The sequence below is a fragment of the Tachysurus vachellii genome, chromosome 14 (genome assembly GCF_030014155.1).
Source record: "Tachysurus vachellii isolate PV-2020 chromosome 14, HZAU_Pvac_v1, whole genome shotgun sequence".
NCBI classification, from domain to species: domain Eukaryota; kingdom Metazoa; phylum Chordata; class Actinopteri; order Siluriformes; family Bagridae; genus Tachysurus; species Tachysurus vachellii.
In genome coordinates, this window is record NC_083473.1 from 22,664,818 (window position 1) to 22,687,317 (window position 22,500).

General features: G+C 42.8%; 2 protein-coding genes across 4 annotated transcripts in view; one reads left to right on the forward strand and one right to left on the reverse strand.

Annotated features, from left to right (window-relative positions):
* LOC132856710 (DNA-binding protein RFX7) overlaps nt 1–8,693 on the reverse strand; it is a 22,369-nt gene extending 13,676 nt beyond the window's left edge. The window contains exons 1-2 of the mRNA XM_060886393.1: nt 8,223–8,693; nt 4,091–4,124 (exon numbers count right to left, since the gene is read on the reverse strand). Of these exons, the coding sequence (XP_060742376.1) occupies nt 4,091–4,124; nt 8,223–8,365 (177 nt within the window). The 5' untranslated portion in view covers nt 8,366–8,693. The remainder of the gene's footprint in view (nt 1–4,090; nt 4,125–8,222) is intronic.
* A 3,677-nt stretch (nt 8,694–12,370) lies between these two features.
* LOC132857502 (transcription factor 12-like) overlaps nt 12,371–22,500 on the forward strand; it is a 10,275-nt gene continuing 145 nt past the window's right edge. Inside the window, exons 1-12 of one of the 3 annotated variants that reach the window (XM_060887476.1) lie at nt 12,371–12,564; nt 14,099–14,192; nt 14,920–15,059; nt 15,307–15,439; nt 15,530–15,594; nt 16,451–16,547; nt 17,535–17,608; nt 17,812–17,997; nt 18,735–18,834; nt 19,076–19,301; nt 21,642–21,874; nt 22,146–22,500. The exon at nt 22,146–22,500 is cut by the window's right edge and continues 145 nt beyond it. In XM_060887476.1, the coding sequence (XP_060743459.1) occupies nt 12,493–12,564; nt 14,099–14,192; nt 14,920–15,059; nt 15,307–15,439; nt 15,530–15,594; nt 16,451–16,547; nt 17,535–17,608; nt 17,812–17,997; nt 18,735–18,834; nt 19,076–19,301; nt 21,642–21,874; nt 22,146–22,282 (1,557 nt within the window). In that variant the 5' untranslated portion in view covers nt 12,371–12,492 and the 3' untranslated portion in view covers nt 22,283–22,500. Of the gene's footprint in view, nt 12,565–12,605; nt 13,078–14,098; nt 14,193–14,919; nt 15,060–15,306; nt 15,440–15,529; nt 15,595–16,450; nt 16,548–17,534; nt 17,609–17,811; nt 17,998–18,734; nt 18,835–19,075; nt 19,302–21,641; nt 21,875–22,145 lie in introns of those variants that run through there. The other 2 variants (XM_060887477.1, XM_060887478.1) reach the window with 2 other exon arrangements.

Here is a 22,500-nt window from a genome sequence, read left to right on the forward strand (position 1 = left end):
ACAAACCGAAATAGGATTCATAACAGAACAAAATACCCTGCCCCGATTTGCACCACCCTTGCTGTAAACACTTACTCTCAGAGGGCTTTCCAAAGTATTTTCCCCTCGCAGATAAAATACAGGACTCCTGCCAAGTGGATTATGAAGCGGTGGTAATGACGGTAATAAACTTCTCCTCACATTCCCATCAACAAAGGGACCGTTCTAATATGGTGTATGACCTAGTAAAAGACAGCACGCGTTACTAGCGAGCTGATTCGAGTGAATGGTACGGAGGCTGTTAAACGTTTCGACCCAAATCTAACTCACGAGCCGTTCCAATGAGGTGGAATTCTTTGCATTCTACCGATTAGCAGACCGTGTATTATGGATACCGGCGAACAAAATGGTTTAGTTCTTATGTAGATTAAAGAAATAAAAATGTATGTTTTGTTTAAGTGGATGAAAAAAAAAAATATGAAAAAGACTTTACTGTATACTCAGAACTTTTTTTTTTTTCCTCGCTTGTCACACAGGACTAAATACAGGATTAATGTTCAGCTGGTCCATTTATAAAATCTATGAAATATACCAACTGGACTAAAGAATAATATGTGTGACAATTATTGTAACTTATAGTAACATAAGAATTATTATTCTGAATATATTTCCAATCAAAAAAGGGCAGATTGCGCTTTTCTGCAACTGTGTTACAGAAAGCATGTGATGACCTTCACAACATCTCTAGCTGTTCTTAGAGACTCTAGAGACTTAACTGATGAGTGGAAACTGGCCTAAACTCACTTGGAAACAAAATCTCTTGTTCGCGTATAGAGGTACGGATCAGACAGAACTAAACGCACTCAAACATTAGGAATTTAGCAGAATAGGTCTTTATATTATAGATCGACAAAATGGGCAGGAATGTAGAGCACTCGCACAATTCGTAGCCACTCTCGTAGCCAGATAGAGAAAGCTGTAGCAGTGATCACTCAAGCTCTCATTGGGAGAAATGAGATATATATATATATATATATATATATATGGTGAAGGTCACATCGTACAGAAGGTTTGCGTGGTGAGTCTAACAAATGCCGGAAATGTCAATGTAAATCTTATCGATAGTGAGCAGAACAATTTAATAACCGGAAAAATGCTTGAGAGAAAACACATTTTAGTGAAGCTGAGTTAGAGACACTTGTGTCCAAGATCACTGGGGAAAAAAAAAGGCACGGATGATGGAAAACTGACCAATTGACATAAAAAATTAAAGGTGGGGTCTCCGTTGTTTGAGAAATGCTTCAGAAAACTGAGTCGAGACGAAAACAAAACAAAAATCAAAACAAACGTGTAGCCAATCAGCAGAAAGGGGCGTGTCTTGTCAATGTGGGCGGAGAGAGTGTTCAGTGCGCATGTGTGATATTAGCAGAAAGCTGTTTTAACATTGACATGGAGGATAAAAACAAAGAAAGAAAGAGAAGAAAGGCTTACGATAAGGTAAGAAGTAGGACGTGTTAATATAGGATCAGCTTTCCAGCGCTGGAGAGAACTGAAGGAGCAGGAAGGCCTGCGATGGGACGCCGAGGCGCTTTTTTCCTTCTCGATAGGTGAGTAACGTTGGTTTTGCTTTGTTACACAGAACTAATATATGTCTTTGTCCTTTACATGATTATGCTTGTGTGTCATTTTTGCTTGTTTGTTTATCTGCAATCGTATTGTTCTTCCCTTCAGCTATGATAAAGACACGTTTCTTTCCATTAGTTGCCTGGGTTACGTATGCATGTGTGGGCGGAGCTATCAATACAGGGGTGGGACCCATTTGGGTTAGGGGCGTGTTTGTTTTGGTGATTTTATATGTCAACATTGGCTTTCAAACATCAGAGACCTCACCTTTAACAGTAGAATGTTCCAAAAAAGTTTTTTTGCGTGTGTTTTGCAAACCTTCACGTTATTAATGGAATCACAGAGACGTTTATACAGTCAGTTATGAAACTGTGTTCTGTCAAAGGACACGATTGGGTAAAGAACTGAACGATTTTCCAACCTCACACCTGCAGGCAGTTTTGTGATTTATTTAAAGTTAGGTTTGCATTCATTTTAATAATCAAAGTTCAGATTTAACCAAAGTTAAGAGGTTTCTGCATGTGCAGCTATTTACTACTGGTGTTAATGATCCTGCTGTACTTATCCAAATCAGAGAAATGCAACCGGGACGTCACCTGGTGTCGTGTGACCCATCTGAACAGTAAAATGACGGTCTTGGTCAGTGTGAGGTAGAAATACATTCTGGGACAAAGTCTTACTGAGAAAAGTGTCAAATAAATAAACACTAACAACCATATTTTCCAACCAAGGAATAGTTGGGGAAGGGAAAAGTGTGTGTGTGTGAAGACAAACAGCCACAAACGCACTGAAACAATGTTTGGTGTTAAAGAGCTACTACTGTGGAGCAACTATCACCCCACCGCGCATAGTACATAGGAAAATGTGGACATAGGAACAAAAGACTAGCATAGAAATGTGTCAGCCTGTTGTAATATACACAAACTACACAAGAATAACAGGAATATTTCTAAAACACCACATTTTCACATTTTATGCAAATATAATATAGTCGTTGGTGTCCGTAAGACTAACAGTAAATTTTTTTTAATTCTCTGAAAACTAAATTTATTCTTACTGAGGGTGCCAATAATTATAGACCTGACTGTATTATGCTTTATTTATGATTAACTTTTAAGTTATAAAAACGTCTTCTCAAGTGACTAACATTAAACACAAGAAGAAGAATAAAAAAATGTAAACAAACCATTAAATAGTCCTATACAAATAAGATCTCAGAAAAAAGGGTCTCACTTGCCCGACACGAGTGTTTTGTCTGATCTGTCATTTATACTCTACAGTAATCAGTGACCTGTTCTATAATTAAGCTTCGTTAAGAGTTCTGTAGTTGTACTAACTGACAAATAAATAATGTCAAAACATTTTTTTTTATTCTTTCTTTGTAAACGTAATAGAATTACTACAATTGGATTAATTGAAAAATTAAGAAAAAATTTTTTGGAAAATATTAATTAATTATCAAAGAAAATCAGATTATTTGCAGCCCTAAGGACCTATAACACAACCCAGCAAACCCTGGGCCACCGGCTTCACTGGGCTGCAATGGGCCATCAGCCGCACTGGGCTGCAATGGGCCATCAGCCGCACTGGGCTGCAATGGGCCACCGGCTTCACTGGGCCACCGATCACATTGGGCCACCGGCCACATTGGGCCACCAGCCGCACTGGGCTGCAATGGGCCATCAGCCGCACTGGGCTGCAATGGGCCACCGGCTTCACTGGGCCACCGATCACATTGGGCCACCGGCCACATTGGGCCACCAGCCGCACTGGGCTGCAATGGGCCACCAGCTTCATTGGGCCACCTGCCTCACAGGACTACCGACCACATTGGGCCACCGACCACATTGGGCCACTGATCACATTGGGCCACCGGCTTTACTGGGCTACCGGCCACATTGGGCCACCGGCCACATTGGGCCACCAGCCGCACTGGGCTGCAATGGGCCACCAGCTTCATTGGGCCACCAGCCTCACAGGACTACCGACCACATTGGGCCACCGACCACATTGGGCCACCGACCACATTGGGCCACCGGCTTCACTGGACCGCCAACCGCACTGGACCGCCGGCCTCATTGGGCCACTGTCAAATATAGATAGCCATTTTCTTTTCTGTATTTCTGGTTACTTGTTTAATATCTGCAATTTGAAACAGAACATCTATTTCTAGAATATCTACGAAACACCTTTTGTGTCCATTTGCAACTGTAATAACATCTTGTAAATGTTTTAAGTGTTTTGTGAATTTCATTTAACTTCTAAAAAGGTAATTACTCCACTGACGGCATGTAAATAACTATGTTGTTTTACCATCACTCCTTAAAAAAACACCATCGCTGGAGATAAATGCCTCCAGAGCATAAGGAACCAGAGTGTATGTGAAATTTGTGCTTTCTGAACATAACTTATATAGCACAGAATTACCAAGATCATTTTAGTAATGACTCAAATGACAAGTGCATGCCAGATTCTAGCGGTCACTTACCAAAATGCTGTCCACTTTTGATTGCACAGATTTGCTGAAAGACAAAATGATACAAGAATGAAGAATAAGAAATTAGTTAGTCATTAAGAATGAATAAGAAACTAAAATACTTCAGTGGTTAAGGCTTTGTTTTGGTTCACAGATCAAAAATCCCTAAAACTGTCCCAAATGTGTTCTTGTAAAAAAAAAAAAAAATCAATCAAATGGGAAAATGTCAGAGTATTTCTTTTGGGTTTAAGTGCAGAAAATGGCTGCAAATTATATATGATATCAAATATTCTCAGTGTCACCAGATTCATGACTATAATTACACAACAACCAACAGCAGAGACCGGAGAATATTTTTATATGACTTGGTTTTAAAGTGTGTAAAAGTCTGAGAGAAGTGTAAAGAAATGCTGGTAAGGATGCCATGAAAAATAATAAAATGAAAGACTTCTTACAGTTTTAAGAACTCTGGCTGGTCAGTTATTCTAACTATTATGACAAACCTACCACAATTCTGCTGGAAATGGACTATTACACACTCTTACGTATGCGCGTCTCAACTGGTTAAGGCTCTGGGTGGTTGGTTGAAGAAGGTTCAAGCCCCAGCACTGCCAATCTGTCACTGTTGGGCCCTTGAGTAAGGCCCTTAACCCTACACAAGTGGTGTGTATCATGACCTTTGACCCTGTGCTCTGACTCCGACCTCCAAAGTTGGGATATGGGAAGAAAGAATTTCACTGTGCTGTAATGTAGATGTGACAAAACTTTAGCTCTGACCATCGCACCCATTATATCCCGTTAATAATAAGCTCCACTCTTTGTAAAGGCTTTCCAGTAGATGCTGAAGCACGGATTAGTGTTCATTCAGCTTCAAGAGCATTAGTGAGATCAGACACTGTGTGAGAAGTGAGGAGGTCCTGGGGTGCAGTCGGTGTTCCAGGTCATCCCAAAGGGGCAGGACTCAGGGGGAGGACTCGGTGGGAGGACATCATGATGTCTGTCTGATCTACTGCGATCATGATGTCTGTCTGATCTACTGCGATCATGATGTCTGTCTGATCTACTGCGATCATGATGTCTGTCTGATCTACTGCGATCATGATGTCTGTCTGATCTACTGCGATCATGATGTCTGTCTGCTCTACTGCGATCATGATGTCTGTCTGATCTACTGCGATCATGATGTCTGTCTGATCTACTGCGATCATGATGTCTGTCTGATCTACTGCGATCATGATGTCTGTCTGATCTACTGCGATCATGATGTCTGTCTGATCTACTGCGATCATGATGTCTGTCTGCTCTACTGCGATCATGATGTCTGTCTGCTCTACTGCGATCATGATGTCTGTCTGATCTACTGCGATCATGATGTCTGTCTGATCTACTGCGATCATGATGTCTGTCTGATCTACTGCGATCATGATGTCTGTCTGATCTACTGCGATCATGATGTCTGTCTGCTCTACTGCGATCATGATGTCTGTCTGATCTACTGCGATCATGATGTCTGTCTGATCTACTGCGATCATGATGTCTGTCTGATCTACTGCGATCATGATGTCTGTCTGATCTACTGCGATCATGATGTCTGTCTGATCTACTGCGATCATGATGTCTGTCTGATCTACTGCGATCATGATGTCTGTCTGATCTACTGCGATCATGATGTCTGTCTGATCTACTGCGATCATGATGTCTGTCTGATCTACTGCGATCATGATGTCTGTCTGATCTACTGCGATCATGATGTCTGTCTGATCTACTGCGATCATGATGTCTGTCTGATCTACTGCGATCATGATGTCTGTCTGATCTACTGCGATCATGATGTCTGTCTGATCTACTGCGATCATGATGTCTGTCTGATCTACTGCGATCATGATGTCTGTCTGATCTACTGCGATCATGATGTCTGTCTGATCTACTGCGATCATGATGTCTGTCTGATCTACTGCGATCATGATGTCTGTCTGATCTACTGCGATCATGATGTCTGTCTGATCTACTGCGATCATGATGTCTGTCTGATCTACTGCGATCATGATGTCTGTCTGATCTACTGCGATCATGATGTCTGTCTGATCTACTGCGATCATGATGTCTGTCTGATCTACTGCGATCATGATGTCTGATCTACTGCGATCATGATGCCTGGGGCAGGAAACGGGGCAGGACTCGGGGCAGGACACTGGGTTGTTCCACTTCAGCCTGGCCTTAACAGAGCTCGCTGTTTGCACGTTAATGAGCTCAGTGTTTGCATACTGAGCAGGTGAGGTGTCCACGCTATATAACGTATATTACAATGTTTACTGACAAACATTTTTGTGTAAAAAAATAAATAAATAATGATAAATTAAATAAAATTTTTATTATTTTTCCCTCATACAGAAACAACTGAATAACGAGGCCAAACTACACCGCTGGTTAAACAGCTCAGCAGCCCTGACGTCTGTCTGATCTACTGCGACCGTCACGTCTGTCTGATCTACTGCGACCGTCACGTCTGTCTGATCTACTGCGACCGTCACGTCTGTCTGATCTACTTCGACCGTCACGTCTGTCTGATCTACTGCGACCGTCACGTCTGTCTGATCTACTGCGACCGTCACGTCTGTCTGATCTACTTCGACCGTCACGTCTGTCTGATCTACTGCGACCGTCACGTCTGTCTGATCTACTGCGACCGTCACGTCTGTCTGATCTACTGCGACCGTCACGTCTGTCTGATCTACTGCGACCGTCACGTCTGTCTGATCTACTGCGACCGTCACGTCTGTCTGATCTACTGCGACCGTCACGTCTGTCTGATCTACTGCGACCGTCACGTCTGTCTGATCTACTGCGACCGTCACGTCTGTCTGATCTACTGCGACCGTCACGTCTGTCTGATCTACTGCGACCGTCACGTCTGTCTGATCTACTGCGACCGTCACGTCTGTCTGATCTACTGCGACCGTCACGTCTGTCTGATCTACTGCGACCGTCACGTCTGTCTGATCTACTGCGACCGTCACGTCTGTCTGATCTACTGCGATCACCACGTCTGTCTGATCTACTGCGATCACCACGTCTGTCTGATCTACTGCGATCACCACGTCTGTCTGATCTACTGCGATCACCACGTCTGTCTGATCTACTGCGATCACCACGTCTGTCTGATCTACTGCGATCATCACGTCTGTCTGATCTACTGCGATCATCACGTCTGTCTGATCTACTGCGATCATGATGTCTGTCTGATCTACTGCGATCATGATGTCTGTCTGATCTACTGCGATCATCACGTCTGTCTGATCTACTGCGATCATGATGTCTGTCTGATCTACTGCGATCATGATGTCTGTCTGATCTACTGCGATCATGATGTCTGTCTGATCTACTGCGTTCATGATGTCTGTCTGATCTACTGCGATCATGATGTCTGTCTGATCTACTGCGATCATGATGTCTGTCTGATCTACTGCGATCACCATGTCTGTCTGATCTACTGCGATCACCATGTCTGTCTGATCTACTGCGATCACCACGTCTGTCTGATCTACTGCGATCACCACGTCTGTCTGATCTACTGCGATCACCACGTCTGTCTGATCTACTGCGATCACCACGTCTGTCTGATCTACAGCGATCACCACGTCTGTCTGATCTACTGCGATCACCACGTCTGTCTGATCTACTGCGATCATCATGTCTGTCTGATCTACTGCGATCACCATGTCTGTCTGATCTACTGCGATCATCACGTCTGTCTGATCTACAGCGATCACCACGTCTGTCTGATCTACTGCGATCACCATGTCTGTCTGATCTACTGCGATCATCATGTCTGTCTGATCTACTGCGATCACCATGTCTGTCTGATCTACTGCGATCATCACGTCTGTCTGATCTACTGATCAGTACGAATAAACATCATCGGTGGTTTTTTTCCTGGTGTTAATTCGGCTGATGCTCGGTGCCCGTTCTAACCGCTGTGAGATGCGGCTATGCTAACTGAAGCTAACCGATGCTAAAAACGCTACATTTCTGAGGGAAGATGCTAGCGCGCTAAATCTGTCAACATGTTTAGGCACAGGCTAGCGCGCTAATCCTGCTAACCGTAGCTAAGCTAAAGGCCGAGAAAACAGCCTCGGTCTCTCACCAGATCGAGTTCTTGATCTTGTCGTAGTGCAGCGCGGTAGCTTCGGGTCCCTGCAGCCCTGACAGGGCGCTGGGGAGAGACGGCGGTCCGGAGAGAGCAGCCTGCTGCAGCTGCCCAGGGTGCTGTTGTTGATCATCGGCCATCACGGTGAGACTGTGGGAGGGGGTGGGGGAGAGGGAGGAGGGTGTGTGTGTGTGTGCGTGCGTGCGTGCGTGCGCGTTAACGTCTAGGCCTCATCAGAGTCCTTTAGAAAACGACACAAGCGGCGCTCCGGTTGCGCATAATAACGCCGGCGCAGATATCTGACCCGAAATCAAACCGTTTTTACACAAAAGGAGCGTTTCGTGACCCGACGCTTGTCTGGGCTCGACTCGGCTCGTTTTCAGACATAAAGAGGACACGAACGAGCACGAATAAAGCGGTGAAAACACAGCGATTATATCACTGCAGCACGGCGGCTGCCGCCACGGACAGTGCAGCTGCGGCCGGGACCAGACTGCGCATGCGCACTGAGGGCTGACTGTCTGATATTAGACTTGTTTTTATTTTATTTTTTTAATTTTTTTAACGAATTATGAATGATCGGTCGTGTTTTTTTATTTTTTTTCATTTTTATTGATTAGTTTATTGTTGTTTTTTTTTTAATAAAAACTACATTTTCTACAAAGTGTAAATAAATAGACCCTAAAGAATTATAACTGGATTTAAACAAACAGGTCACAATTAAATGTCATCAGTGATCCCTTGTATTTCCTGTAGTGTTATAGGTTATACAGCACGTGACACAAAATTCCACCATCGTTTATAATCTTTTGTTTTTTCCTCCCATGTGGCTTTACAGCATCCTGGCACTAAAAGACATGCATGAGAAAGAAATACTCAGCTAGATTGCATGCTTTCCAGGAAATGATTACAGTGCCACATTGTTTTAGGATTAAAAAAAAAAGATTTATAGAAATACTTTCAGTAAAAAAACACGACAAGATTGTGGTGCTACATGAATGAGTAGTAGTCTAATGTGTGGTCGGGGTTGTTGTTGTGATGCTCTTTATGGCCGCTAGTGGGAGACATAACGCTCTAATTCTTACAGTCCACATGCATTTACATTTACAGCATTTGGCAGACGCCCTTATATCCAGATCGACTTACATTATCTCAGTTTTGTACAACTGAGCTTTAAGGGCCTTACTCAGGGGCCCAACAGTGGCAGCTTGGTGGACCCGGGATCAAACTCACAACCTTCCGATTGGTAGCCCAACACCTTCACCACTAGGCTACCACACGCCCACATGCACAGTTCCAGAGTGTTGGAAAGTACCTGCACTTCATCATACACTTATACCATATGTGTTTTTTCAGTTTCTGCTTTAGTCCCACTTTTCCAGTCTTCTGGGAAGGCAATAGGGATTTGTATTGATTCAGCCCAAGAGCATTGGTGAGATCAGGCTCATGACATGAAGACATGAGCCTTGATTTGTTTAACCGGAGTATAGGCGTGCTGAAACGAATAGGCGTCTACCAGTGAAGGGAAATACTAAAGCTACATCGTACAATTCTGTGATTCCAACTTTGTGGAAACAAGAACTACATACAGTTGTGACGGTCAGTTGTCAACGGGCTTTTGGCCGTATTGTGTATTTTGTCATTTATTTAATAATCTTTTTTTAATAATTTATTTCTTGGCCTGAAATATATTTGATTTCTGCTACAACATGCACATAGTCCTGCCTTGTGTTAACAATTAAGGGTTTTGCTGGTGGTTTAATGGTGCACACATTACATATTATTATTATCAACCTAATTATCAACCTAATGATAATTAAATACAATCAAATTCAAATAAAAAAAATCATCTAAATGTATGTTATATTTTAGCAGTATTTTTCAGCAAGAATATTTTTAGATCTTGCCATGAACTGATTTACGCAGACTTTCAAACATTTTTTGCCTTTAATTTTTTGCCTGGTTTATAATCAGATTCTGTAAATATCGTCAAGTATTTCTGACGGTTATTCAAATAGCCTTGCAACGTTATTTTTTAAGGACTCTGCTCTCTCAGGTTCACATTACGAGCAACTACTGTGTGAGATCAAAATGAGATCTATTTGCTTTTTCTGAACCAATTTTGATAGAACACTGTTGCCAGAACCTTGAGATTTCAAAACTATTTATTCTAGTTTTTAGATTACTATAAACTAAATCCTGGTGGTGCATAAAAGTCCTAAGGGGCCATACTGACTACAATGCGACATCAATTCTGATGTATACGCAAGCATATGTGCTTGATCTCAAGTGATATATCGATTCAGAAGATTAGGTGACCACCTCTGGACATTTAACATAATGTATATTAGACAATCAAGTAAGATCTTGGCTTTCCATAGACTCTGGTGTGTCTTCTGCTTAGTTGGAATAAAAACCTGCACCCATGCTGGCCCTTTCTGGATAAGCTTGGACACCCCTGCAGTATATTGTATAAATGCACATAAAATATACTTTCTTATATTAAAATAAATGTAAGAATTGTACTGCTATAAATAACCAGTACCGGAAAAGGACCCGGAACCGAGCCCTGTGGAACCCCGTAGTACAAGGGAGCAGTGGAAGATTCTGGAACACCTAGACCCACAGAAAAAGTCCCATTTGTTAAGTAGGACCTGAAACACTCTTAAACAGGGCCACGGACACACACACGTTGACCTAGACGAGATATTAAAATGCGGTGGTCAGCTGTTTCAAAGGCAGGTGTTAACTCCAGCAGGACAAGGAAGACAAAATCACCAGCGTCAGACACAATGAGGATGTCAATAAAAACCCTTAACAAGGCTGACTCTGTGCTATGCAGTGTTTTATCCAGCCAGACTGGAAAACCTCCAGGATGTCATTTTCATCCAGAAATAATTTCAGTTGTCTATAGACAATTTTTTCTAAGACCTTAGAAAGAAAGGGCAGTCTGGAGATAGGTCTAAAAGATTGATCTAGACCAGGTTTCTTAATATATGGTTGTACTACTGCATGTTTAAAATGAAATAAAATTAATTAATGGTCAACAGCAACGATTGGGAAGGTCATGAGTTTCACATAGAATACATACTCAAAAGCAGTCTATTCATGGACATCACCTTACATCATATCATGGTTTCTTCACCTCCCGTAAGAGGTTTACTAGTCACAGGGGTTATTATTAGATTATTATGGCCTATTGATTGAAAGATTTCTATAATCCTGCTGAGGATCTTTGCATATAAACTGATTAGATGTAGAGATTTAGGGTGTTTTTAATTAAGGTAAATACATACTTGATCTATATTATCGATGTCATATTGCTGTGCTGTTTTATTCATATTGTTTTTAGTTTGTTTCATGAAAGACATTAAGACTGAGTTTGGGCAAGTATTTGGAGTTGCATTCTATTTCTCCCGGTGCAACATTCACCATTCTTTCAAAGCACCTTTTCTACTGATACCTGTGTCACCAGATACTTGTGTCACCAGTTCAACCAGAGACAGGTCAGCAGACAGTAAATCTGGGATTATGTCTTGTTGTGACATGACAGTGAAGAAAAAGCACTATTAGAAAGATCCAGACAGTGTAGAAGATATAAATAACTTCAGTCCTGCTTCCCCGCCGCCGAGCTTACCCGCACAGCACGTGCTGGTTTACATGAAGCTGTCTAAGATGGGAGTCTACGAAGAAAGTAGGTCAGAAGAGGAAACAGGACAGCACTTAATGTTTCTTAGAAAACAGTCATGCTCTTAGGGCGTTCTCTAAAGTTCTGAGCAGAATGTTGCAAAAATAAAGCCAACTATCAAGTGTAAAGCAACTTTAGGGGAAACTCACACACTCACACGCTCATACAATTCTAAACATGAGATGTAATCAACATGTTTTGCAGGAAGATCCATATGTCAATTTCTTGTACAAATCATTTTCTAGTATACTACCAAATACACAGGCCTACTAATATCACCTACATTAAATGCAAATAAAAGCTGATCAAATTATCCTCACCTTACACCCCCCATATGCCTAACATGGTTTCTCCCGGCGCTGCACTAACCACCCCCATGCATGGTTCTAGAATTGGTTCAGTCTTGGTTTGCATTAGTGGTGTGGGAGTAAGTGTGAAGTCAGTCTGGGACGTCCGTGAGTAGAAGACCACAGAGCTGAACGTGCACCTGTATGAATGTGTGTGAGAAGGCAGCTTCGGGACACGTACTGATCTGAGGAGAGTTGAGAGAACTGAGTTGAATCTGCAGCATCAACAGTCATGTTTTGTGCATTTCCTGGCTCTGGGTCAACCAGCAACTCACTCATGTATCGCTATAGCAATGGGAAAGAGGTGAGCTGTAAAAATGTTTGTGAGCTGATGGAGATCAGTCTTTGGAGTTTGTTAGCGTATCGATGCATCTCATTTGAGAACGTGTAACATAAGGAAAGGATTCTTATATTTTAAGAATATTCTAAGTATGCGTACATACTTACAGTACATATGTGTTTCTGTGTTATTATGCTAATCATAGTGTGTGTGATTATTTTATCGTGAGACGTGTCAAACCAGACTAGATAGTGTGCTTCCAGGTCAGTAATGCATTTCTCCTGCTTTGGCAAACTCTTCCTTTGGAAAGCGCTGTATTTGGTTCATTCAAGGTTCTTCTTATTTGCTCACATGGCATAGCTTCAGAAGTCACAAACCAAGTGGGTCTTAAAAGAGCAAGTCCAGCTGTAGTAGAGAGTGAGCCATGAAGTGAAATGCCCTGGTTGGTATGTGGCTGAACTCTGGCAGATGTTTTTCCCTAGTGATCTCCACCCCATTACAACAGCACACAGCTCCCCTCTTTGATCTGCACACATGGTAAGTGAGTCCAGAAGGGCATGGATGACACAGAGCAAAGGGGAAAAATTAGTTGCATATGTGCAGAGCTGATTTAGGTTTGAACAAAAATTGTGGGCCAGCTAGTCAGTAGGCTTTGATGAAATGCTTTATTGAATCCAGGCTTTTATGCCACAAGACTGTTATTTTGTGTTTTAAAGTGCATTCCTGCACAATGCCACCTCGTTTCTCATGAAAAAAAAAAACGGTGCTGTTTTCACTGGCACCCACATATACGTGGTAAGCTTCGTGGCTCTAAAAATCCCCTTGCTTGACTGAATCCCCTTGCTTCTTTGTCTTATGAAGTACTTTGATATCTGATGAGATTTTGAGTCCTGGATTCAAGCCTTGATGCGAGACCTTTCCTGTCTTTCTTGGCACCATGATTATGTCCTTACCTCTAAGGGGCAGAGAGGTCATGGCATGGGGTGTTAATATTATTAATGGGTCACTTGTTCAGCCATTGCCGACTGGGGAGATGATCCTGCACCATATGCTCTGCGCTGTGTGTTAGACCCAGGCTTATCTGATCCAGCCAATCATTGCAGCCTTTTTCAGGAAAGGAGCCAATCAAGAGCATCTCTGTGTTTTCTTAGTCATATGTCTAATAGAATGGGACCAGAAGAAATCTTCATGACCTAAGGGTGATTCTGGTCATGGAAGGCTGTTGCCCAGGCAATAGGGTTGGGAGGAGGAGTGGGGAGGTAGGTGGTCATGGGTTGGGGGGCTGCTAAGCTCAGGCTGAGAGAAGTCCAATCAAAGCTTCAGGCAGGTGCAAAGTTGAAGCCTAAAATGTCCCTCTATGATCTATATATGAGCTACAAATATGCAGATATTTAAAACAACAACAATAATAATAATAATAATAATAATTAACCTGTACATTACATAATAAACCTGTTTCATAACTTTCCGTTTTTTCCCCATTCCATATTGTTGTTCTATTTCCTTTTTATTGACTCTTACTTTATTTCACTATTTTTTTTCCCCCTTTAACCATCAGGTGTACTCTCCAAACACAGAGGAACCGAAAAGAGATTGTGCTTCATACTCATCATTTAAACTTCCCAGCACAAGCTTCACAAGCCAGGTTTATGGTAAACTTAACCTTGTTGTTATATTACCCTACAACGATGACTAATAATTTTCAGAGTCTTGTTGTTTACATCTGTGTGGGTGTGCACAGGCTGCTATTGCTTTATTTTAATTTTAAAATGTGTGCGTGTGTGTGTGTGTGTGTGTGTGTGTGTGTGTGTGTGTGTGTGTGTGCACAGTGGAACACCGAGCTCTGCTGTCGGAAAGTGTTTTACTCTCAAGGACGCCTTGGGAGGCAGAATGAAATAAGATAGCTTCTATGTTGTATGCACCGGTTCTGTTATAAAGACACACACCCAACCAAACACACGCACACACACACACACACACACACAGACTTTGTTTTCACAGCTGTTTTGGAGGTATGGTTGGTCCATATCTTGAAAAAGGAAAAAGGACTTTTATAGCCAAACCAACAAATTTTTAAAACTCTTGGGGGGAAAAAAGTACTGTGACTTGGAGCCCCCTTATTAACTCTATTAAGCTTTCAGCTTCCACATTGTGGATTATAGCCAAGCAAAATATAGCAGAACTCACTACTCTTAACATGAGCCAAAGAAAGCCTACACTCCTGAATGTGACTATCCTGTGTCTTGACATGTGTTTTGGATCAACAACGATACTAATAAGAAGTCTTTATATTATTTCTCTGCCTTCTGCTTGTATTTACCTGAGGACAAAAGCCTGTGCACTTGTTCGACTCAATATATTTTGTCATTTTTCTGTCAGATGGAACAAACAACTCTACAGACCCCTGGAGCGCAGCCAGTGGGATCAGTCAATCAGGTCATGGCGGCATGCTGGGATCGTCATCATCTAGCCAATCACTGTCTGGGAACAATGGCAACCTGCCAGCACATGACCGTCTGGTAAGACGTGACTTTAAAATGCAATTGTATGGAGCCCTTCAAAAGAGTATGGATAGTTGGAAATGGTAGATTAACCTTAAACAAAAACCATTGCACAGATGTCATTCTTAGGCAAAGAGGTCTTTGTCAATTTAGGTCATCTGATTACATTCAGTTCTCAAAAATATATTGGCAGATTTCAACGCTAATGGTTTATTGTTCATTGTCTAACTATAATAAAAAAAATAAAAAAATCTTTTTTTTTTAGAACAGACTACCAAATTCAACACCACCAGAAGTCAGCAAGTGTCTTCCACCAATGTCGTCTTTTCACAGAGGAAGTGGCGGTGCTTCACTTTTTGTTTCTTCACCCAATGCCACTTTCACAGATCGACTCACGGGTGAGCCGTCATGCCCCTACGACTGAAATACAACCGAGACCTTGATATGATCTGGTGTTGTATTATGTTGCATATCTGTGTAATTTTCAGGTGGTCAGGGGAACCCCGTTGGAGGCTCACACGCTGGAGATACTCTTGGGAAATCCCTGGCTTCGGTAAAAACCCACAAGCCAGCTGTTTAGATTAAATTACAGTATACGGTATCGTCTAGAGAAGGAGCGTGAGCCTAAATGTTTTGGAATACAGCTTTGAATACATAGCTTTTGTGTGTTGTGTCACTGACAGTGATGTAGAGCTGTAATGTGAATAGTGTTTTAATCTGGAACACAACTTTCGGGGTGTCATAATGATCAGGATTTCTAAAGAAAATTTGGTTTATGGCTGTTACATTACTCACTCACTCACTCATCTTCTACCGCTTATCCGAACTACCTCGGGTCACGGGGAGCCTGTGCCTATCTCAGGCGTCATCGGGCATCAATTCAGGATACACCCTGGACGGAGTGCCAACCCATCGCAGTGCACACACACATACTCACTTCATTCACTCACGCAATCACACACTACGGACAATTTTCCAGAGATGCCAATCAACCTACCATGGATGTCTTTGGACCGGGGGAGGAAACCGGAGTACCCGGAGGAAACCCCCGAGGCACAGGGAGAACATGCAAACTCCACACACACAAGGTGGAGGCGGGAATCGAACCCCCAACCCTGGAGGTGTGATGCGAACGTGCTAACCACTAAGCCACCGTGACCCTGCTGTTACATTATTTCCACCAAAATACTCTGAGACCTGAGAAAAAACTGTCTGAACAACTGACAAGTTGTGCTTTTTAATTTGAAGCATTTATAATATTAACATATGTGTCTATGGATTCATGATCTAATAGAAATAAATATACTTTCCATATATATTTCTAACCTCTAGCAGGAATAAGTCCTTGGTTTAATTAGAACTCTTTGCTTCTGATTAAACTACTTTTTTTTTTCTTTTCACTTTGACAGATTTATTCTCCTGATCACACCAATAGTAGTTTTCCATCCAGTTCATCCATTCCTGGGAGACCACCATCACCTCTGGCTGCTTCTACTGTTTCAGCAGGTTGAACACTTTTTGCTTTTCATTTTGTCAAAGCTCAAACAGGTGAGTGTAATATAATGTATTGTAAAACACATAAGCTGCTAATGTCTAAGAGCAGGTACTTGACCGAAGCAAGCGCTACATGGCCAAAATGTATCTGGACGCCTGATCGTCACAACCATACTGTATGTGCTTCTTCCACAAACTGTTGTCACAAAGTTGAATGCACACAATTGTAAATATTCTCTCTGTATTCTTTAAAATGATCATTTCGCTTCACCGGAACTAAGAAGCCAAAACATGTTCCAGCACGCCCAGTATACTCCAGTAAACTCATGAAGACATGATCTACTGAGGTTGGAGTGGAAGAACTCGAGTGACCTTTGTGATGAACTGGAACACTGACTGCACCCAAGAACTCCTCATCCAACTTCAGTGTCTGATCTCACTAATGCGCTTTCAGCTGAAGGATCACAAATCCACACTGCCATACTCGAAATCCTACTGGAAAGCCTTTTCTGAAGAGTGAAGGTTATTCACTATTAACAACAAAAGGCAGGCCATGTTTTGCCCATGAGCACATAGGGGTTCATTCATTCATTCATCTTCTACCGCTTATCCGAACTACCTCGGGTCACGGGGAGCCTGCGACTATCTCAGGCGTCATCGGGCATCAAGGCAGGATACACCCTGGATGGAGTGCCAACCCATCACAGGGCACACACACACACACTCATTCACTCACGCAATCACACACTACGGACAATTTTCCAGAGATGCCAATCAACCTACCATGCATGTCTTTGGACTGGGGGAGGAAACCGGAGTACCCGGAGGAAACCCCCGAGGCACGGGGAGAACATGCAAACTCCACACACACAAGGTGGAGGTGGGAATCGAACCCCGACCCTGGAGGTGTGAGGCGAACGTGCTAACCACTAAGCCACCGTGCCCCCCCGGAAGTGATTCTTATTAATCTATTTATTTCTTTCGATTTATTTCTTTCAGGAGCGAACCAGTGGCCTCGTTCAGGTGGACAGACAATACTGCCGTCCAGTTATGAGAACATTCTACAGCCACCGGTAAAGTCTGTTAAATACATTTGTAAATAATCTAGGAAAGATTTTAAAAAGCATGGCAGCGCAATGATCATTTATAAACGGTTTAGCCAATTTGTGATGAAATGGTCCGATCCTTTGATCCGATTTGATCCTTTGATCCGATTTGATCCTTTGATCCGATCCTTTGTGTTAATTCACGTCTTCATGTGTATATTGGCCGTCAGGTGGAGGATAGACTGGACAGATTAGAAGATGTCATTCATGTCCTACGAAACCATGCAGTGGATGGGACAAATATTAACCTGACCAATGACATGCGCACTCTAATCGGATTTGCACAGCAAGGACCAATCACAGTGAGATCCCATTGCCCCGTCACTGGACTAGTGACTAATGGATTACCAGCAGATGTAAGTCCCTGTTTGCATTAACAGCCATTCATAACAGCCCACAATCATTATTTAGGGGCAGTGGAGGCTCAACTGGTTAAGGCTCTGGGTTGTTGATCGGAGGATCGGGGTTCAAATCCTAGCACAGCCAAGCTGCCACTGCTGGGCCCTTGAGCAAGGCCCTCAACCCTCCCTGCTCCAGGGGTGCTGTATCATAGCTGCCCCTGCACTCTGACCCCAACCTCCTCAGTTGGGGTTTGTGAAGAAAAGAATTCCACTGTGCTGTAATGTATATGTGGCGATAATAAAGGCTTCTATGCTTCTTCTTACTATTAATGTAAACAGTGAGTCCATAACAGGTCCAAAATGTATTTATGACACTCCAGAAATGAATAAAGTATAATGAAGTCCCTTGTAGCTATAAAAAATGATAAATTATTACAGTATGTAGGTGTAGATGTGTAGAGATGTGTAGACATACAGTATGAGGATATTACATGGAGTCCTGATATGTGCACAGGACAGGCTTCGGGATTACAGCAGTAGGTGTTAGGTTTAAGATTACAGTGCAGGTGAGATTATCTAATAAAGCAACGGTAAGACAAATCTTTAGTGCGTTTATGTGAGAGCATCTACAAGAGGAGTGACAAGTGCAAAGCACTTCATGCAGAATTAGAGCATCAGGATGAATCAGGCTGGTCGAGGGTTTGAGTCGTTGAGTTGAGAATTGTTAATTTTTCCTCTCGTTTTTCTCACAGGTGTCTGCAGCAGATCCAGGTGAGGCTGCTCATTTGGGTGCACACTCTTCTGCTCCTTCCTCATCTTCTGATCTGACGTATCAGGGAGACAACTTCAGAGGTTCCTATTAAGAAATTATCACTTTCTTGGCCCCTTTTCAGATCCTTATTTCTTTATTTATGAGTTTTAATACAGCACCACTGGCTTTATAATACCAGTAACATACAATCTATCTGATTTGCACATATTTGTGGGTCAGGGCTGGTGGTTATTGTTATTCAAAGTTGTATTTTATTCCTTTTACTTTTCTCATTACGCAGCTATGCAGCCATAGTCCTCACAATCTGGTTGTTTCTCTCAGCTCTGGCAGCAGGGCTGCTCTCCATTGTGTCATCAGGTACTCTGGATGTGAAAACAGAGCCATCTGATGTGGAAGAGTTTAGACTGCACCAAGCCCACCCCAGGAACCTGTCTCACCCTCCTCATTCAAGCCATCTGTCTCACTCTTCCTCCAGTGGTCTGCACTCTGATGAAGAGAGTGATATCAGAGAGCCTGAAACACCCAGCAGTGATCTTAACAGGACCAGGTAACCTTCTTCCATAATCTTCTCCACATACGATTATAATAGTGAAGTGAAGTGAGTACGGTGACCCATACTCAGAATTCGTTCTCTGTGTTTAACTCATCCAAAGTGCACACACACAGCAGTGAACACACACACACCGTGAACACACACCCGGAGCAGTGGGAAGCCATTTATGCTGCAGCGCCCAGGGAGCAATTGGGGGGGATTCGGTGCCTTGTTCAAGGGCACCTCAGTCGTGGTATTGCCGGCCCGAGACTCGAACCCACAACCTTAGGGTTAGGAGTCAGATTCCCCCTTCTAATAGGAATGTATCATTCATTCATTCATTCATTCATTCATTCATTCATTCATTTTCTTCCGCTTATCCGAACTACCTCGGGTCACGGGGAGCCTGTGCCTATCTCAGGCGTCATTGGGCATCAAGGCAGGATACACCCTGGATGGAGTGCCAACCCATTGCAGGGCACACACACACACACACACACACTCTCATTCACTCACACAATCACACACTACGGACAATTTTCCAGAGATGCCAATCAACCTACCATGCATGTCTTTGGACTGGGGGAGGAAACCGGAGTACCCGGAGGAAACCCCCGAGGCACGGGGAGAACATGCAAACTCCACACACACAAGGTGGAGGTGGGAATCGAACCCCCAACCCTGGAGGTGTGAGGCGAACGTGCTAACCACTAAGCCACCGTGCCCCCCAGGAATGTAATATAGTTTCATAAAATCATAGAATAGTATATTATTTGAGAAAGCTCTCAAAATACCAATATTAGTCACCAGAGGGCAACTGTGAATTGGAATTCTTCTGGGTTCTCCAGTTTCCCGCAACCGTTCGCAAACATAGCAGTAAATGGATTGGTTACCTGTATAAAATACTGATCCACTGCAAACCTGACCAGGATAAAGTGGTTACTGAGATGAATGAATGAACTAAAGAATGAATGAATGAACTAAAGAATGAATGAACAAACAGATAATGAATGAAGACAGCTCAACAGTCCAAAGACTTAATATTAAATAGACCAGGTTCAAATGAAAACATCCAAAGATAAATCCAAAGATATCAATCAAGGAAATTCAGAGCTAACGTGAGAGAAGAAATAAATCAGCTAAGCTTCACAATAAACATAATAAAAGATGTTGTTTATTTAGTTGTGCAGAAGCAGGAGGTAGGAAGTGTCTTTAGCCCTCAGGAAGGCAGCCATCTCAAGGTGTGGTCCGGAAATGTCTTCACAGATGTGACAGAATCTCTGATAGGGAAGAATACGTTTGCACCTTTGTAGACCATTTTTATGTGTGTGTGTGTGTGTGTGTGTGTGTGTGTGTGTGTGTGTTACTGTATAATTATAATGGAAAAGATTTGCAACAAAGGGGGCACGGTGGCTTAGTGGTTAGCACGTTCGCCTCACACCTCCAGGGTCGGGGTTCGATTCCCGCCTCCACCTTGTGTGTGTGGAGTTTGCATGTTCTCCCCGTGCCTCGGGGGTTTCCTCCGGGTACTCCGGTTTCCTCCCCCGGTCCAAAGACATGCATGGTAGGTTGATTGGCATCTCTGGAAAATTGTCCCTAGTGTGATTGCGTGAGTGAATGAGAGTGTGTGTGTGCCCTGCGATGGGTTGGCACTCCGTTCAGGGTGTATCCTGCCTTGATGCCCAATGACGCCTGAGATAGGCACAGGCTCCCTGTGACCCGAGGTAGTTCGGATAAGCGGTAGAAAATGAATGAATGAAAGATTTGCAACAGAATTGTGGGGAAGCAGGTAATGTCTTACTTCCTAAAAGCACAGTAAAGCACAGACTTGTTGTATGACAGAATAGGAAAGGTGTAGAAGACAGTAGTAAGAGCAGCTCTGCTGTATGGGTTAGAGACTGTAGCAGTGAGGAAAAGACATGAGGCAGAGATGGAGGTAGCAGAGATGAGGATGTTGAGGTTCTCTTTAGGAGTGACGAGGATGGACAGGATCAGGAACGAGCACATCAGAGGGACGGCTCAGGTTGGCTGTTTTGGGGACAAGGACAGAGAGACTAGATTGAGATGGTTTGGACATGTACAGAGGAGGGAGATGGAGCTGCCAGGTAAGAGGTCAAGAGGAAGGACAAAGAGGAGATATATGGACGTGTTAAATGAGGACATGAAGTTAACTGGTGCGAGAGTAGAGGATGCCGAGGATGGAGTTAGGTGGAGACAGATGATTCGCCGTAGTGACCCCTAAAGGGAAAAGACGAAAGTAGACGAAAAGAAAAAGATTTTAGACTAATTTGACAAACAGTTTTTTCTTCTACAAATAATAGAAAAATTCTGATGTGTATGCGTGTTTGTTCACAGTAGCATCGTTGAGGATGAAGATCTGTCTCCAGAGCAGAAAGCTGAGAGGGAGAGGGAAAGGAGGTTGGCAAATAATGCCCGTGAGCGACTGCGTGTGAGAGACATCAACGAGGCGTTTAAAGAGCTGGGACGCATGTGCCAACTGCATCTAAAATGTGAAAAGCCCCAGACCAAACTTCTCATCCTGCACCAGGCTGTCGCAGTCATCCTTAACCTAGAGCAACAGGTTCGGGGTAAGGATCCTTCAGTGTTGTAGTAAATTAAATAAAAAAAAATAAATACAAATTATTAAACACATTAAATCTTTAACAATTGTGGTCAGTGATAGTTTTAAGATTTAGAGCTAGGATTAGGATCAATTTAAAATAACTATTTAGTCAGAAGATCAGATTTGTTCTACGATTATTTTAAAAGAATCAGGTAACTATTCAGGTAACAACGTTGGGTTTAAAAACATGTATATTTATTTCGGGGAGAATAACCTGTGCAATGCATTCTTCTCAGAGCGAAATCTGAACCCTAAGACCGCATGCTTGAGGAGGAGAGAAGAGAAGAGCGTATCAGCCATGACACTAGATCCCCAGTCCATGCATACGGTCATTCATACAACACAACCTGATCACGTCACCGGCCATCTCTGACAGCCTCTGTGTGTGTGTGTGTGTGTGTGTGTGTGTGTGTGTGTCAGAGAGAGAGAGAGAGAGAGAGAGAGAGAGAGAGAGAGAGAGAGAGAGAGAGAGAAAAGGCGGATAATGAGAGTCCGCATGAATTCCTTAAGTAATATTTTCTAATAGCCAAGAATTTTTATCATTAAATAGTTGCTTTCCTTTATAGAACTTTAATAACTGTATGTGTTATT